The sequence below is a fragment of the Ascidiella aspersa genome, chromosome 9 (assembly GCF_963924565.1).
Source record: "Ascidiella aspersa chromosome 9, kaAscAspe10.2, whole genome shotgun sequence".
NCBI lineage: Eukaryota > Metazoa > Chordata > Ascidiacea > Phlebobranchia > Ascidiidae > Ascidiella > Ascidiella aspersa.
In genome coordinates, this window is record NC_139455.1 from 2,778,231 (window position 1) to 2,797,234 (window position 19,004).

The following is a 19,004-nucleotide window of genomic DNA, read 5'->3' on the forward strand; positions in this document are numbered from 1 at the left end:
ACAAAAAGTCGTGGCACCAAAATGCAGTACGAACAAGACAGAAGTCAAATCATCTCTCAAGCAGTGACGACAGAACTGCTTTGCTTTTTTAGTGACTTTAATCCGGGGCCACCAAACTACGGCCGTAGAGGAAATTTTACCGCCCAGCGACAAAATTCCTTTTTTTTAAGAAGTTAAAGAACAGTTAAAAAGTTGTCACATGCAATTCCAAACTAGTTGTAAACAAACTTTAAACTGAACAATAATTTCATAAAGTTTACTACAGTTTGTGTTGAATAATTATTTATATGTTCTTTGTTTAATCATCATCAAGTTAGACATAAAATTTTATAACCGGCCCGCGATAGTCAATTCTTTCAGTTTTGTATAAGCCATTTAAAAATAAGTTTGGTGACCCCGTGGTTTAAACACTAGTTTTAAAGATGGACAAAACCAGACTATGTACAACACAAAAAACAAACAAAAGGAAATTTCATCAGAAAATAAATTACACGCCATACGAAACAACGACCAAGTACCAACACGTTTTTATCGAAAACCAACCAACTATATGACTTATTATCAATTATATGACAATTCATCATTTGATAAAAATCTCAGATCGGTAACAGTCTGTTCGCAGGCAAAAATCGCTTATGCAAGTTTTAAAAGTTGCATAACGGGTTTCTCTACGGACAAATGTCAGGCAGCAGGAAATAATATTACAAGAAGAAATAGTGAAAAAATGTCTAACATTTATATTGAACACTTCTAGCTGTTTGATTCTGGTTTTGCATTCTGGTCTTGCGTTTTTCAGTCATACCTTTACTTGATACCGGAAAACTTTTAGAAAAGGCTATGCGATTTCAAGATAACCCTAACCAAACTGGAAGGTTAAAAAATATAAAAAAAAAACATTGAAATGAAGTTGCAAATCAATACCTCCGACTTTTTAAAATTATCTTTCGGGTTACTTATTTAGGCGTGGATTTAGGTATTTTTACTTAAGAAGGGAGGAATTTTGTTAAAGTTTAGGTTGAAAATGTGTTACTTTCAATACAAAAGCTCTTTTGTAAAGATGTTTTCGAAAAATTTGCCTTTAATGTTTAAGTTGCAGATTTTTTCATTTTGATAGGTACTATGATAAGCACAACGCCAAAATCTTGCATTTAATAACTAGTTAAATAGGCAAAAAATGCAGTGTTTTGGGGAGTGGGCATATTCAAGTGGTTCCATCTGGATCCGCCCCTGTCCCCGATACAACGTCGGACAAATACCGATAACACCACATCGTATCGGGTGTCGGTTCCGTCCCTATAATAATGATCGGTAGATACAAGCCGATAAACAGCTCGTCAAAACATTTGCCTTCAAACTGGCCAAGTGGCGCTATAAACAGCAAGCATAAACTATAGTCACTGAAAGCTACCGGTGCGAGCATCAAAACGTCGCATTATGTTCTTCAAACAAAACAAACAAATGAATGGCGAGTGACTCAGTTACATTAGGAAGTAGGTTAAAATCACAAAGTTAGGCTATTTTTAATTGCAATTAGGCTGCTAAGTGAACACGCACAGCATCGAACCATTGCGTACAATACACTTTGGTAAACCTTTTAAGAAACTAAAATTTATCGAAATTCGCGCACCCGAAACGAAAAAGCGGCGTTCAGCACGCGTAACTTAAACAACAACGTCAAGATCAAGGATATAGCTGCTAGAGACGGCAGACCAGGGCCTGGTTACTTGGGACTAGTCAAGATAGCTCCTCGTCGTCTGTAGGTGGGTATTGTATTATACTTGTGTTAGGAATTGAAGGCCCACCACCGTACGTGGATCGCAAGTAACGCCAGGCGTCAGACGCTATTTCGCCGTAGTCGCTCGCTGGAAAAAAAATCATTAAGTTAGTGATCAAAGTGGGTAAAAAATAACTTTAGTAAGTGTTTAAACTGGTTGAAAATACATTAACTTAAGCTATAGGCCTAACATACTAAGCAAAACATCATTTCTGAATAACGGCAGTCCGGTAGTAGTAATTATCAACAGGCATATTGTAAAATAAATATGAACACCACCATTGAAACAGGTTCCACAATAAGCGAGTGAAGAAAAGGTTCCACAATAAGCGAGTGAAGAAAAGGATGAACTAATTCATTAGTGGTTGAGCTAACATGGTTAGGTTTGTGAGTTCAAATGCGGATTTGTCAGTTGGCATTAACCAACAAAGTACAAGGCACCTCTATTAAGCGACACTTTTCCATCTTTCACGACAGCGATTGGCGAATTGTCAATCTCCGCAGGCGGATCTGGAAAATACAAAATTAACTAGATAGTACTCGTGGCTATTTAATAACGACACAGTTATTTTAGGTTTTCTTACAGGCAAATAAAAATTATTATTGCCCTTCAATTAAACTTTAAAATCACTAAAACTGCATCTACCATGCACTCTGGTGTCTAAAAAATTAAAATTTTTATTCTGGGTAAAACCTGTTTGAAACATACCAAGCCAAACCAAAAAGAAGTTCGGCGAAAACATGATATGTCACTAAATAGCGTTTTTTAAGATTTGGATTTGGCGACCGCTAATAAATGTAAATAAACCGCAACTCTTAATCTCGAAAAGTTAAAATAATAGTTTCTTAAAAAAATTGTTGGAGATATCAAGACAGTTTTGGGTCCCTAAGCTATGAATACTAGTCCCGTCTTACCTTTCTCCTTTGCGTGAATGAAGTTCTGCCACTTTCTGAACCACTCCATGGACACGTAGAAGGTGGGGGCGCCAGAGAGCTCCTGCGCGGCTTCGCTCAACTACGGAAACGGAAAAGTTCACGATGAACCGAAAAATAGTTTTTTTGAATGTTCATTCCAATAGTAGTTCGTTCTATAAGATTAAACCAAAAGTAGAACTTCCTTTTAAAAGATTGGCCCAATGGTAGTTTTGTAAGAGAATAACTTAGTTTTTGTCTCCTTAATAACCGCATTGATTTTGGACCTTGGCGAAATAAGTTAGACAAATGATAGGAGCTTTGCAAAAAAGGGTCGGTTAAAAATGTTTTTTTTTTAATTTTTGCGTTTATTTATCATGCTATCGTTTTTTTTTAAGGTTTATGTGATTTAAATGGGTTTCCTTGACCTCAAGTCTAACACACAAACGACATAGCTTAGGCCTTAGAACAGGGGCGTGCAACTGTTTATCGCAGCGGGCTATAATGTATAACTATGATGGTGGTGCGGCCCGGACAATCGAACAACATATATATTTTTTAAACACATTTTTTATTGGAAAACCGTGTAGAATCAAGTTACTCATTAAGCGATTAATGAGATATGTGATATCTTCTCTGATCAGATATCTTGTTAGTTTTGGCAAAAGTGCCAACTCGAAGTTCACTTAACAAGTGCTCATCTGTGAGCTGATTCCTGAATTTTGTCTTGAACAGGCTTTTCTTTTTCGGCAATTGCTTTCGATAACTTATAGCCCAGTTTTGTAACAAGAGCAACGTCTTTCTTATAACAATGAAATACCTCTTGTTGTTTGCTCAAAGACTTTTTCAATTGCAGCATTTTATCAACCCGCAATTGACCTACAACGCTATCATAATTAGCATAGTGTTTTTAACTATAGTGTCCCTTAGAAATTATACTCTTTTATTACTGATATAACGTTTTGACAATCAGGCAAACTACATCTTGCTTGTTAAATTTCCACCTTTAATAATCAACCTTTCTTTTTTGCAAGCAAAACAAGGCAGATTTACTACAATGCACACTATGACGCAATAATAGAGGTTCGGACAGTGTGACGTAATACAAGGCTAATCCGTATTAAAAAAATATATACTTAAAACTATAAATGATTTATGCAGTACTATTAATTGCCAATAATGGCAAAGGAACCGCTAAGTTTGGCGAACCAACGCGAACACTCGCGAACAAGTCAGAACGACCGCGAAATTACGCGAACATGCGCGAACGAGTGAGTACCTTCAGGAACATGTCGCGCTCATTGGATCTCCTCGCCTCCAGCATTTTGGCTTCCTTGATGCACGTTCCGCATGGCTGCAGGTGCGTCACTGCCGGTCCGCCGCCGAACCGCTCATGCATGGCGCGCCACGTGTGCTCAGAAACGCAGCAGACCGTGTCGGCGGTCCGGTCAGCCAAACTCGGTTCAAGATCTGGAGAAAAGATGACATTTTAACTTTTATCAGCTTGTTTAAAATTGATTTATTGTACAGCTCAGTCCTGTTTCGTAAGAATATTAAGGCCCACAATGTAGGTTGTATAGAACTATGTTGGATATGAATAAAGAAATATTTGAAACGTTCTAAATGCCACCTATACTTCAGTATGGGCTTTCATATTCTTACTACGTCTAACTACAGCCTCCAGCCAAACCCTTCCATCAAGCTCTTAACAATCATAAATGTAAGAAAAGAAACGGTACCCAATTATTTGGAAACTTTATGTCGCGTTTTTGAATTAATACAATCTTTCTGAATTGTTTTTGTATAATTCTCAATAACATGACTCTATACACACTGGAAAGTAGGAAAATTGTGCCAAATAATTTAAGACTTCGATTTGTACCCACTAACACAAAAAATAATAAAGAAACACTGAGCTACAGCCTCCAACCAAAATAATTTACACTAAACCAAAACAGTCATTCTAAATACGAAAATTTCACCAACTTGTGGAAAGTGTCCAACAAACGTCAAAGATAATTCTACATAACTAAAATAAAACTAATAAAAAAATAAAAAAAAGTTAATCACTTACTGTCATGCGGACAGAGAAACCTTCTGTTGTCAATCGGTCCAGGCTCAGCGAACGTGAGGAACTTAAGCATCCACTCAACTGCGACGTAATACCGCATCAGAACCGGGTCTGTGTTGCCATCTAGTGACAGAACCTGATCGCGAACTCGCTTCGCGTCTTCGTCGCGTTTGCTGCGCGAAACCATTGTCGTGTTATTGATACGTCAAAAGGGATAGGCTGTTAAGTATGTAGGAGTAAGGGTGCGATTACAATGTAAGTTATGCTATTTAATCAGGGCCTGAAGTTGTACAAATCAGGGCCAAACGTTTGAATACATATTTTAAAACAAGATTTACAGCATTTCAAAAACTGACGCGTCTCCGTCACGTTTGCTGCGCGAAGGCATTGTCGTGTTATCGTTACGTCACAAAGGGGTCGGTTGTTGTGCATGTTATGGGTATAAGGTGCGATGATACAGTGTGGGTTACCTGGTAAGTTATCGTCGTTTTCTATTACTCAATAGAGACCAGAAATTGCACAATTAGGGTCAAATATAAATGTTTAAACACATATCATTTAAGAGTTGCAATACAGCTTTATAGAAAAATAAAATACATTCCTTTGCTTTTTTAAATGCAATTTAAAGCAAACATGTGATTTGTTTACCTTTAGATAGGTTAACTTACAAACAAGGTTCGTTTTTTATTTTTTTAAATTAAATACCTGTCAAAAGTAACACTATTTCATCCCGACGACGGAGAAACGGCTTATTAAAAAAGAACAGCAGCCTTTTTAAACAAAACTTCCGAGTCAAACTAGCACCGAGTAGCCGAGTTTACCTGTAGAAGAGTACGTACGCCTCGGCTTCCTCCACAGTTGATTCGCTCACTCGAGTCACGTACTGGTCGTCGAACTCGTACCAGTGGCTGTTTAGCGGGTTCTTGCAGTAGGAAGTGTAGTGACCACCTGGGGATCGAGTGACAGAGCGTTCGCGCAAAAAAAGTATAAAAATATGGTTTTGTTAATCATTATCATTGGTCAAATCCGATATCTCGTTAAAATTTGTTATGTTTGTATTAATACTAGTCATTAGGTTTTTTTTTATTTGACTATAGTTGAGTTAGCATACCGTGTTGGGTACTAATTAATTTCCATTTAATTAGTATCAGCGTATGGTTGCAATTTATTTTCATTTCTTAACAAGTTGCAATTTTATTTTTATTATTTTTTTTATTTGGAAATTTTGTTAAATTTTAATTCTTAACCACTTTAAAAAATCTAAATTAAATCAAATTTGTTACACTTTATTACTAAAATTTTATATTAGCTAAATTAGAAAAAAAAAACAGCTCAAATATATTACCTATATATTGAAAGACGTATTCTATTCAAAGTTAAAAAAAATAAGCTACCAGTAGTAAAACAATAATATCATAAAGATCGAATATCAAATAGTTTTTGCCCAGCATACCTCCAGCGCCTCCATGATGCACGATAACGGACGAGAGGTCGTACACTGTGTTGTCCGACATGTTGTCAGTTGCCTTGTAGCGCCGTAAGTCGAGACCCTGCAAAACACAGGATATTCGGTTTAGAGTGGTACCATAGGATATCTCACGAGTTTTAACCCTTTATGTGTATCTGTGTCAATTTCAAGTGCTCAAATAAAAGTTAAGAGGCGGAAGTAAAATATTGTGCACTAATTTTTGTTCTTTTTTAGCACTACAGTGTGTACATTTACGTAGATTGCAGGACTCAGTTTAAAACTAGCTATTCACACATTTTTAGCTGCTATACTTTTTTAATTTTTTTCAATGTTATTTTCTAAAGCCTCCAGCCAATCTTTTTTAAATTGGATAAAAATACCTATACCCCCAGTGGAGTATGGGTCTATTAAAAACACAAAATACGTCCGAACTTTTTTCCCTCCTTACCTCGAGTGGAAACGAGACGTTTGACGAAATCTTGGTGGAATATGACGTCAGGTACTCGTGACGAAAGCGTTTTAGGTGAATGCACAGCACTTCTGGAAGCTTCAGCAGGCGACAGTACTTTATCCCGTTCCTCAGTCTGTAGATGCACAAAAAAATAGTTGCGCGCCTTCCTATATCAAGACAGCGGTCCTCAACTTATCTGGCGCCTATTTGCTATTGGCCTTTCTATGTCACTGCGTACCGCCTAGTTTTAAAAGAAAGCATCCTGCTCAAATTATATTTTTTTAATAAAGTCTATAAAAATAAATTTTATCTTTTAGTACTAGCTGCAGATTCTAGATTGAATGTAGATTTACTGGCAAGGAGATAGTATGTACATTTTTTTCGGAAGCAGATTAATAACAATACAGGTTTGGTATTTGGTTTAGTCACTTTTCAGTGATTAAGTTTTATATACCTTTTTTAAGAGTGGCACATTTATCTAAATTTTGTAGACAGATTATTGTTTACGCATAAAAAGCTGTTCCAGTTTATACACACTGAAATGCGGAAAAACGGTGTAACTTACTTGTTGCACTTTTCACAGCTGTACATGTTGTCGCCTTTTAGTTCATCTGCAGAGAAGAAAGCGGCGAGACAATCGCACAAGTTCACCTCAGGTCCCCAGAACCAACTGGAACAGAAAAGTAGTGTGTTGTAATATAGTGCAATGTGACACAACGAACTCGAGTCCATTTTATAAAACAATGTTGTTTTTAAAAAAAAGTTGACAATTTTCAAGACAAGATAAGATATAAAAATGCCAATTCATCTGTCACGCAATCTCTACGATTAAGATATAATTTAGCACGGCGAAAAAACAACTCACTTTTCTTAGCAATAATTTAAACCCAGAGAGAAGACAGCCATAAACAGGGCTGCGGAGCCAAATTCGGACTCGGGACTCGACAAAGTCAAATTGTTTTGCTGAAGTACGGCGCACTTGCGCAGTACTAGATTTCAAACTGATAAAGCCGCAAACTGTATATTGTAAAAGATGGAATATTTTCCAATCATGCATTGTAGGTGGACGAGTTATATGATACACCTATGGATGGATTTCTAAATAGGGTTGTTTTTACTTGGCTTATTTCAACCGACTCCACAGCTCTAGTCATAACCACACATAATTTCATCCAAGAACAAGTTCAAAAGCAACTCACCTTTTCAACCAGTCCCAGAGGTAGTAGACTCTCGTCTGGTACCCGTCGGTGTTGGCACACGGTCCGCCAGAGGGCGGTGTTGCGCTACCGGTGGGGACTCCCATAGTAGGGGAAAACCCGTGCAGACGAGCCGTTTCATCTTTACCAGGAATTGGTAGAGATAGGTCCTAAATGGAAATTAAAGTTGAATGGAATTGGATTTATAGTGTGATACTTTTTAAGTTGGCTACTTGCTTGCATCATTGACAGACAGCAGGTTGGCCGGCGATGGCTTTCGGTGTACTATTAAAGTTGGATTACTTTGAATCTGTAGTGCAGGGGTGTCCAACTCAAACATGCCGGCGTGCCACTTTTTATGCTATAACTTCTTCCCGTGCCAAAGTTTAGTAATATAATTCTTTCAAGCGTTTTTTACAAATAATAAAACTTAGCAGGCTGACTTTTGCTTTTTGTTTCTTCACACCAAACTTTATAGTTATGTGAATGCTAGCCTCCACTACAATATAATGTTATAGTATTAGAAGCAATTGTTAGTTGTCGTGATTGCAGCGATTTACTGTATAAAAAATTAGGTATTTTTTTACAATTGGCTAAATAGCAAATAAGTAATTTAGGGGCACTTGCGTGCCATTTTTTATTTGGTCGCGTGCCGCTTGTTGGACACCCCTGCTGTAGTGTGATACTCTTTTAGGTTTGTTTGTCACATTAATTTATAAAATATATTTCAGAGCTTTCCAAAAAAAATATAGCTCTTTAAAAACATAAAATTGAATCGCCTGACTTTTTTATTATAATGCGCAAACAAGACAATACAAATGCCATGGTCAACACAGCGAAAAAAAGTTTAAAGTTGGTTTTACCATGGCACCTTTCAAACGCATGACTATCATTGGGTTTTTCTTGGCCTTTTGATATATAAATAGACAAAGGTCCTGGAAGGTTAATTAAAGTTGTCCGACAATATGATGAAGTCAATAGCTGATAGCAAGTGATATTACCGGTACACGTCTTATACCAGGTTGGGATTGGTGTCGATACGATACTAAATTAATATAGAAAGTTTAACCTTGATTTTATTATTTCTATCTTAAAACGTAAGTTTATCATAAAAATGTAGGTTAATAACTGGAAGTAATTAATTTTATTCAGGCAACGACATATTTTGGCAAGTTACCCTTAAAAAATGCTGTCAAAGTTTTTTTTATTTTTTATTTTTTCAACATTTCTAATTTCATGTAACTTTTTTGTTTGAGCATAGACTTTATTCGTATCGGATCAGATCAGGCCATATCAGGTAAATATTCCATTTTTCTGAGTTACCGGGACCCCTGTTATAACGTGATTACCTGGAAAGTTTCTCTCGAGTTATCCGGCGCTTTATAAATAAAATTTGTTCACCCAATGTCTGTTGTGATGTTACCTGGAAAGTTTCTCTTGTGTGTGAAAAGGACGAACATGTTCTGCATTGGACCGAGCTCCTAATCTCGCCATCGAAGATGTCAGATATCACGCTTTTGTACTTGTACACCTTCTTCTTGGGAATCACTGAAAGCAGTGAAAGGTGATATATTAAAGTTGATAAAAAAGTGATATAACAAAATCGAAAACTAATTTTGTGTTGCCTAAAGTGCTAGAGGCAAACTGCCATTTTTTTAGTGAATAACCTGCATTTATTAGAACTAGCAAACGAAGGTTTGGCTAAAGACGGTTATTTCTTAATTACAGCGTTTCTCAACCCGACCTAAAATTGACTAGCTGTTTAGTTTGATTGCAGTAGTTCACACGGCTAGATTTACAGTACCCAGATTTATTCTGAGTAATATTGCTCCAAAACTTAGGAAAACTGAAGGTCAAATACAAAGACATGGCTCATTAATATTACTCATTTATGCCAATGTCGTATGCACTGTTTTCGCTTATTAAAATTCCAAGGAAAAGAATGGGGTCGCCAAGGCTTCGCTCATAAATTATACGTTGAGTATATGGATCGCCACGTAAAAAGGTTGAGAAACACTGCCTTAGTAGGGCGTCACAACGTTGGAGAACAAATACAAATACGATAAGAGATACCTTAATAATCTGCCTGGTAGCATCCGTAAAGGCTATGCTTAATACAGAATTATTACAATTAATTTCCTATTCCTGCTTGTAATTAACAGGAAGTATAAACAGAATGTAAATATAGCGGATTTGATTTGTAAGACCTGCATTGTGCGCTTTTATTTAAAGTAAGCTGCTAAACAAAACCCAAAAGACAAAACCTGATTTTCAAAATTGATGTCTTTTATCCAGTTTAAGTTGCAATAAAAGTGGCTTGTTATTTATTGCAAAAAATACTTGACTTTGACCAAAGTTATTTTACTAAAGACTTAACTTGTTATTTTTTCCAATGACTTCACTTGGGAATTGACTTGCTCTAGAAATGGGTGGAAATTGGGTAAACGACTTGAATTGGGACTTGTCTGGGACTTGTCATTTTCAAAATGACTTGACTGGGATTTGTTTCAAATGACTAGACTGGTACTTGAGTCATTTCAAATGACCCTACTGGGACTGAAGTCATTTCAAATGACTAGACTGGTACTTAAGTCATTTCAAATGACCCTACTGGGACTTAAGTCATTTCAAATGACCCTACTGGGACTTAAGTCATTTCAAATGACTAGACTGGGACTTAAGTCATTTCAAATGACCCTACTGGGACTTAAGTCGTTTCAAATGACTAGACTGGGACTTAAGTCATTTCAAATGACCCTACTGGGACTTAAGTCGTTTCAAATGACTAGACTGGGACTTAAGTCATTTCAAATGACCCTACTGGGACTTAAGTCGTTTCAAATGACTAGACTGGGACTTAAGTCATTTCAAATGACCCTACTGGGACTTAAGTCATTTCAAATGACCCTACTGGGACTTAAGTCATTTCAAATGACTAGACTGGTACTTAAGTCATTTCAAATGACCCTACTGGGACTTAAGTCATTTCAAATGACCCTACTGGGACTTAAGTCATTTCAAATGACTAGACTGGGACTTAAGTCATTTCAAATGACCCTACTGGGACTTAAGTCGTTTCAAATGACTAGACTGGGACTTAAGTCATTTCAAATGACCCTACTGGGACTTAAGTCGTTTCAAATGACTAGACTGGGACTTAAGTCATTTCAAATGACCCTACTGGGACTTAAGTCGTTTCAAATGACTAGACTGGGACTTAAGTCATTTCAAATGACCCTACTGGGACTTAAGTCGTTTCAAATGACTAGACTGGGACTTAAGTCATTTCAAATAACAAGACTGGGACTTAAATCATTTTAAATGACTAGGCTAAGACTATAGTCATTTCAAAATGACTTGTTTACAACACTCCTTAAAACTTACCTTTATTCATTGGAGTGCTCATCAGTTGTTCCGGATGGTGCGAGGCTCGCATAGAAACCGTTCGCTTCCTTGGTGACTCGAAGTGTTGAGGAGATCTTCTGGACACGGGAGGAGTAAGAGGATCGGAGGATGTGATGGAGGGCATCGAGGTGCTCCGGAATAAAGGGGAGCCGGAGGCGTGGAGTTGGTCCAACTCCTGGAGGAAAAAGTCCTCGTTTTTTCGAGTGCAACATTATAAAACTAAATAGAGGTTTCGGGTGCCACTATGTAAAGGCAAATTTGTATTGAATTCGTGACAAGGTTTGGCACAACCGTGCTGTATCGGTTCAATGTATGCCTTCCTTTTTATAAATGCCTGCTTTGATCTTATGAAGCACAGTTGTGCGAAAGCTTGTCGAGAATTCAATACTATTTGTCTTTACATAGTGCCACTATTTAGCATTAGACAAATACGGCCATTTACAAAGATTATAAAACTAGGGTTGATTTTAAACGTATATATAAGTCCTACATTTTCTGTTTTAAATGCTCTCATTCAGATTCCATTCCTTTGTGAAAATCTATTTCCTTCAAACTTTTTGCGAAACAATATGTAACTAGGGTATTTCAAGGGTGAAACACTGGTTTAGATTAGTGGTTCTCGACCTTTTTTGGCTTGTGGCCTCTTCCCATAGGCTCTTAATACTTGTTGTGCCCCCCCAACAAAGTTTACGTTTTAGAAAAATATGTTGCGAAATGTCACGAGGGAGGTCGCTGAGTTCATCATGAAAAACACAAATTTAAGATAAAGGGGGATAATTACAAAAAGATGCACTGTGGCCCCCCAGGGGTCCTAAGGCCACGGTTGACAAACGCTGGTTTTGACCAATAGAATAACATTGAAAAGTATCTCTACTTTTATGTAAAAATGGATAAAACATTCCGTCAAAACTTTTTTTATATTCTCAGAAAAACAAACTATAAACAAAGGTGTGTGTAAGACTTCACTGTCCAATATTTACTTTTATTTTTTTTTCTGTTTTTTAAGTAACCTTTCCTTTTTCAGTCACATATCCGGGTGCAAGCCATAACTATAATTCGGCGAACCAGTTTTTACTTTTCTATGACTTAGTTAGTATTTTTTCAGGTCACAAAATTATCAGCTCAGTTTCTTTAGCAAATTAGCTCTTGTTTATCTTTACACTTTTAGGCCCCTATTTTCATTAATCAATAGCTTTCAGCATATTGTAGGCGAACCAAGTTTAGTCACAATGCAACGAATAAGTCTCTATAGGTCTAATTTAAGGTTGTTTGACTAAATATATTTAAAAACGTATTTCAGGTACTCACCTGTGGAAATGAGAGAACGCTTCTGGCAATCATCGGATGTTCTTCACCATCCCTAAAAACAAAAATAAAAAAAAGTTAACAGGATTCACATCAGCAAAATGAAATTTTGTGTAAATGTAAATAATTTAAAGATATTTAGGACTTTTAAAGATACAAGGACTTGTGACAACCTTGTCTTTTAACAGTTTTGTGAGTCCTTCCATTTTAGTAGTAAATGCAGATGCTACTTTAAGTATTTAATCTAATCATTACTTTAACGGTTTTAGTTTTTTTGTGTTATGTCTTTAGACATTGATGATGATTTTAGTGGCGAAATATATTTATCATATAACATCCAAACAAACTGATTTTCGGTTTATTAGGTTCTGTACTTAGTTTAATCTTTATCATTGATGTGCAACCAGAATCGTTTGTTTTTCACCATTCAGATTCAGGCAGATTGTGAAAAAAAAGAAAATTTTGATTCATCTTGAACGTTCTTTTTCGTTTTGTTTTATTGCAAAAACTGGAAAATTGCGTAATATTACAGGTATCATATTTTATATGAGGAAGTGCTTTGCGATCATAGCTGATTTTAAATTATTTTACCGAGTCCATTTGCTTTGAAACAAGTCTTTTGTTTCACATTTATTGCCCGGAAAATAACAAGCAAATTAATCGATTTTCTAATAGTGACAAAAGCAAACATAGGGTGTACGAAAAATCTCTACATGCAAAAACTATATAAGCTATTGCTGCCAGGCATAATATCAAGTTTGTAGAGCTCTTCTGGCAAACGTTGAAATAAAAAATTACATTTGCCAGAAGAGCTGTAACAAACTTGATGCAAAACTATGATCGCACATAGCCTTTGGCGAAGGGTCGGACAGATAGAGTCACTTACGTTTCCATTTGTTCGACTACAGATTCGTCCCTTTCAACATCCATTGATTGACAGGACTTGAAGCTTTCTTCAGAAGATGTGCTCATTGTCATGGATTTACCGTCGTCGTTTGAACCAGTTGGGAGGCTTGGGGTAATTACAGTTGGAACCTAAAAGTAAAAAAATGTATTTTTACTACTGAATTAAACAGTCTAAAATTCCTTTTCTTTTATTTTGTTTGAATATACCCTACTTACAATTTTGAATCTTCCAAGAGCTATGCACCAAACAACGGTATTAAAGGTTGTTCTAATTTGCATATTTTTAACTTCAGATAAATAACTGGCTTGATATTGTATTTAGGCCGAGAAGAAATATTTGCCCACAATCAAGTATGTAACATTGAGCTAATCTTTAAACAATTTTAGTAGCACTTCCAACACCAAAAGACACATTTCAAATTTGTTGAACCTCAATGTCAGTTAATCAGTTAATCTGTATTAAAAACGTCTTTACCCAAAATATATATGTTATTTTACTTAACTTTTTTGGCATAGAGGTTTATTATCAAACCAACTTACAGATCCGTGCGTAGCATATCTAAATATATTTTTATTTTGTTAAATAAGGGTGCAAATATATACAACAACTCACGGTGAATGATGCATCACCCCCAGCTTCATTACTAGTTGGTCTCAGAGGAACCTCATCGACAGCGACCGCAAACTTCAATTCTTCGTGGAGACGATCCATAAAGCAACGAAGAAACTCTTGCGTGTCCTGGAAGTGCAATTTGTTTGTTCGTTGTTAGGAAGTAATAAAAATTATAAAAATGATAGCAAACTTGTACGTCTGCCTTTTCACAAAAAACTAAATACATCACTCTTAACAGGGTCAGTACAGATTGACTTTTTGCTTACGAGTAAAAATTTGGATAAAAAATAAAAACTAAATAATCCTTTATCTTGTTTAAATAGAATTAAGGTCTTACAATACCTAAAAAAATTTGAAACAATTAAATTTTTTTTTTTAAATAATACTTGTTAGTGTACCTGCTGCTGGTAACTCTTAAACGACGGATTGATCATGCGCAAAGTGGAGTGGACAGCAGAGGGAGCCACACTGGAGAATCTCTTGTTGTTCCAGAGATCATTTAAAAGCTGAAATGAATTCGTTACAAGGTTAAATTTGTCACTCTGTTTAACATATGCTTCTTAAATGTAAGACATTTTTTTTTAAGTGGAATATTTTCAAAACAGGTAATATGTACATGAGTTGGCTGAGAAATTATTCTTACGTTAAATTTGGAAAAAAAGGTTATATACGCAATTACGCATGTTTAAATAGGTGGAGAATTTGTTCTAGGGTAAAATTTGCCAAACTGGATAACGTTTAACATATGCTTAAACAGGCAAAAAAACATTCTAATTTGGCAAAATAAGAAACATATGCTTAAATGGTTATACGATTGGTAAAGGCTCATAAATAAATTTAACTATGTCCTTAAACAGGAAGCCCTTTAATAAAGTAAAAATAAGGAAATCTAACTGAAACATATTTGACCTAATTTGTTCACTATATTTTCTCTTTTTTTTATACATGAAATGAAGCAATAACTCTCCTAGATATACACATGTGAGGCATAAGAATTATTAGTAATATCACCTTGGCGTAGCTCGTTGTCATTTTGCTTTTTTGACCTCGATCAATGATCTTGCCCATTTGCATGAAGAAAAGACTGAGTTGGCGACTAAAAGAAAGATAAATTATTGTGGAGGGGCTTCTTTTTTGAAATCAAAATATTATGACATAGTTTTTATTTGTTATGACAAAGTTTTTATTTGTTTAATTAAGACAAATTTAGAAGAAAACAAATTTGAACCAAATGTGTTAAAAAACTACATAAAAATGAGATGCTATTTTAGAAAGGTTAAATTTAATGCAATTTATTGTGTCATTCTAGTGCAGTGTTCAACAAATATTTTTTTATTAAGGGGCAGTTAATTGTTAGAATAGGCGACAGAATATCGGATAACTGTAACAATTCACATGAAAGCCAAAGTTTTAGAAAACCACATTCTATTAGATTGATAGCACATCTAACTTTATATATTTTTTTTTAATTTCTTCAAGTTATTTATTTCAGAATGTGCGCACTCAAGCAATAAGACTGGGATGCTTTAAAAAGTGTTCAACAATATAACTACAATAGTTTAATGGTGAAAATAACGGCCCAAATAGACATAAAAAGCGACATGCTTTATTGTTCAAACATTTTGGCAAATGCTCATTAAATCATCAGTGATATGACGGCCACATCAGTTACACCCATTTAACTTATGAACAGATCTGTATATAGTGTTCCATAACTACATTTGTTTTAAAAGAGACCTTTAGTGTAGTTTAAAAGGCCCTTTTTCTTTAAAATCACTCAGGCCTTAAAAACACTTTTTCCTAATTAAACTTACCAGTTAGACAGGCACTGTAGGGCTGCATTCATGTAGCAAGTGTTGCCCAGGTTTCTCAGCCCAGTAAGACCTCTAGTGACCTCAGGGGCTACGTCCCTAGTTTCCTGCTGTAGCATCGTTAGCGATGGCAGTGTGGCAAAGTTGAGAGCAGGTGACTGGGCAACCGGTGATGATTCACTTTGTTTGTCTGTAAAGAATGCAATTAAAACAGAGTTTGATGAGGTTTTGTGTTATTATTGAATTATATAAATGAATTACACTTGTAAGGCAACACCACTTGTCCATACTCTAATTTACAGTTTCTTTTGAAAAATATTGAAAAAGTTATGTTATTTCAGTTCTTGTTCGTGGTCCATACCAACACAAGTTACACAATATTTTCTGTTTCTCATGTGACCACAACTCAAAAATAATTGCCCATCCCCCCGGTCTGTAGTAAAACATCTTTAACAAAGAATTGGCTATATCACACATTTTGAAAATACTACAATACCGAGAAGAAAGCATCAGTTAGTTTTTTTAATTAGGTCAACTAGCCTTTTAACCAAATATAATATCAGTATTATAATGATTTGCAAAGCAAAAAAGGTTAAGTAGATTGACATTGTCTTGATTAAGACGTTTAGGTACAAGCGTGCAGTTCATTATGAAGCTACATTACAGATCTGTGCATAGTGTCCCCAAGTAAAATTAGTACATGTTAGTTTCATAAATATTGTTTTAAATGTGTCCTCACATAAGAGAACCAGTATTAAACTAACCTGCTTTGTTAGGTGGAAGTTTCTGAGCTAAGCAAGCAGAACCAGGAACCACTTTTTTAGACTTAGCGTGTCTTAGTTGCTTCTGCAAAGGAAAAGCATATTTAAAAAGGAAAGTGTATTTACAATTTAATAGAAAATCACTAGACATTTTTAAAACATCCAGTCATATGACAAATAACTCAGAACATACAGTAAGATAATTTTAGCGAACATTATAATTAATACTAATTTATAACTTTAGTTCCTTTTCCGAACAGCTTAAAAGAGATTAATTTCAAACCAATTCAAGGCTATTCATAATGTAGATAAGTTACTAATTGGCCTTTTTAAAAATTCTTGTTTTTCAAGCAAATAATGTTTATGAATGAATATAAACAAAAAGACACTGACCATTTCAATTGGATTAAACTGCCCAAGATGAAGTTCTTTTTCGCAAGCATAACACCAAATCCTAAACGATCTCAAGTTCATTGAAACAAAGTGTTTTTCCAGCTGCATGAAAAATTAATAATCAAATTAATAACCTTAAATTATATCTTGCAATCATTAAACTAACAAAAAAATGCACATGATATTTTGATGGTAAGAAGCTTAGTTAAATAATTTCAATTTATTTGGAATCTTACCTCATAATGTTTTGACCCATGGTCATTTTTTGATTCCCCACAACCAACAAACTTACAAGATGCCTGTTTTAAAACAAATGTATAAAGTCATACAAATTTAGTTTTAATAATGACAAATGCAAGTGAAAATTATTTTTTTGTAAATATGAAAATAAATAAAGGTATGTTTAATCCATAACATCAAAGTATTAACAAACAACGTTTGTTATAACTGCTCAAAATAAAATGGTTACTTTTCAGTTTGGTTGCAAACAACTAACATGATAACCCATATTTATGTTCCTTGACAAAAATTAGATGCTATTTTATGGCTTAAAATCTCTGTTAAATGCGACCAGTCGCGCAAAGTCAGTCAAACATGCAAAGTCGCACTTTTAGTTTTTTTACTGATTAATTTTTTTCCCAGTGTTTTTATCTAATTGAACGCTAAAGAGCCGCGCAAATTTTAGCAGCAACTTAATTGCAAACATGCAATTTTAAGCTACATAAGCCAGTGTTGTAAATAAGTCATTTTAAAATAACTTAAGTCCAAGTCAAGTCTTTTTGAATAAATAACAAGTCAAGTCCCAATCCAAGTCATTATTAGAGTAAGTCAACTTTAAGTCACGTTCTTGTCATAAATTTAAACAGTACACTATTAGAATTTTTACACTAGTATGATTATGAACAAAAGTCATTGACTTAGGTCATTACAACACTGACATAAGCATCCAAAGTCCTATCTGGCACAGTTCCATTGCATCTTTATGAATTGCAACTATAAAACACAGATTAAACTTACCGACAAGCAAGCCCACAAGTTTGGTCCGGGAACTTTGCAAACTTGACAGCTTCCCTGAAATTTGAAACAATTTAAAATAAAGTTTTTAACCCAACTGGAAAGTATGTTGGGTAACTATGGGTGCACCAAAGGTCCAAAACGCATTTTGCTTGTATAGTGTCACAAATACACACACATTTAAATAAAAATAACTGCAAGGCAAGAGCAGAAAAATTTAAATTTTGGTAAAAAATATTTTAAATTAAAATTTACGTTTGTATTCTCAAATAGATAATGGAGCTGGTCTAGGAACCACCACTTTTTTACAGTAATGAAACGAGTTGTTAAACTTGAATTGCAAGAAATGCATAAATATGTAAGAACAAATATAATAATGATACTTGATTCACCCGAACTCAAACTCATTATAACCCAAATATTGTTAGCAACATAAACCTCTAAAATGTGGTGGGATTCTAGACCAGCGCCAAATAAATATACTATACTATATTACTACAATATTTGGCCACCGAACCCCAAATGCAAGCAATATAACCACCCGACGAAAATGTTGTAGGATTCAAAGAAAAAAAAACGACCAGCGCAGTTTTTTCTTTGTTTTAACAAGAAAAATACCAACAACCAAATTCTGTAGGAAGTAGACTAACTTATTAATAAACCTCTACCCACACTAACCTCTGAGCTTCTAATAAGTTCCTGTTTTGTCTTGTCCACATTAATCTCAATGTGAGGGCACGCCATATTTACACAATATAAATCTAATAAATAATATATTTAACTTTGAAAGTGCACAAAACTTAAAATGACGAATTTCCAAAAAAGGTTATCAACCATGACAAGTTTTTTTGCATCGATGCGTGACTAATTAATATTGGTGCATAGAAGTCTTAAAAAGACTATTTTGATACCGAAATTCGATCA

General features: G+C 35.1%; 1 protein-coding gene across 1 annotated transcript; it reads right to left on the reverse strand.

Annotated features, from left to right (window-relative positions):
• Window positions 1-255: 255 nt before the first annotated feature.
• Window positions 256-18,899, reverse strand: LOC146131881 (ubiquitin carboxyl-terminal hydrolase 20-like). The gene is made up of 23 exons (XM_083396428.1): window positions 18,759-18,899; window positions 18,084-18,137; window positions 17,303-17,365; window positions 17,067-17,168; window positions 16,677-16,758; window positions 15,916-16,102; window positions 15,113-15,197; window positions 14,500-14,607; window positions 14,102-14,227; window positions 13,469-13,617; window positions 12,586-12,637; window positions 11,257-11,452; window positions 9,296-9,420; window positions 7,876-8,042; window positions 7,242-7,346; window positions 6,674-6,809; window positions 6,211-6,307; window positions 5,579-5,705; window positions 4,761-4,930; window positions 3,966-4,156; window positions 2,690-2,789; window positions 2,216-2,284; window positions 256-1,862 (listed from the first exon to the last, which is right to left on the reverse strand). Exons 1-23 carry the CDS (start codon window positions 18,822-18,824, stop codon window positions 1,735-1,737), a joined length of 2,685 nt encoding a protein of 894 aa, XP_083252554.1. The 5' UTR covers window positions 18,825-18,899; the 3' UTR covers window positions 256-1,734.
• Between the last annotated feature and the right edge of the window lie 105 nt (window positions 18,900-19,004).

What these genes read in the sequence shown, in the direction of transcription:
- LOC146131881 (XM_083396428.1), bottom strand. Translation starts at nt 18,824, where the DNA reads ATGGCGTGCCCTCACATTGAGATTAATGTGGACAAGACAAAACAGGAA. An exon ending in AACTTATTAGAAGCTCAGAG is followed by an intron (nt 18,138 to 18,758) that starts GTTAGTGTGGGT and finishes TTCAAATTTCAG; the next exon opens with GGAAGCTGTCAAGTTTGCAA. An exon ending in GCATCATGGAGGCGCTGGAG is followed by an intron (nt 5,706 to 6,210) that starts GTATGCTGGGCA and finishes CTCGATCCCCAG; the next exon opens with GTGGTCACTACACTTCCTAC.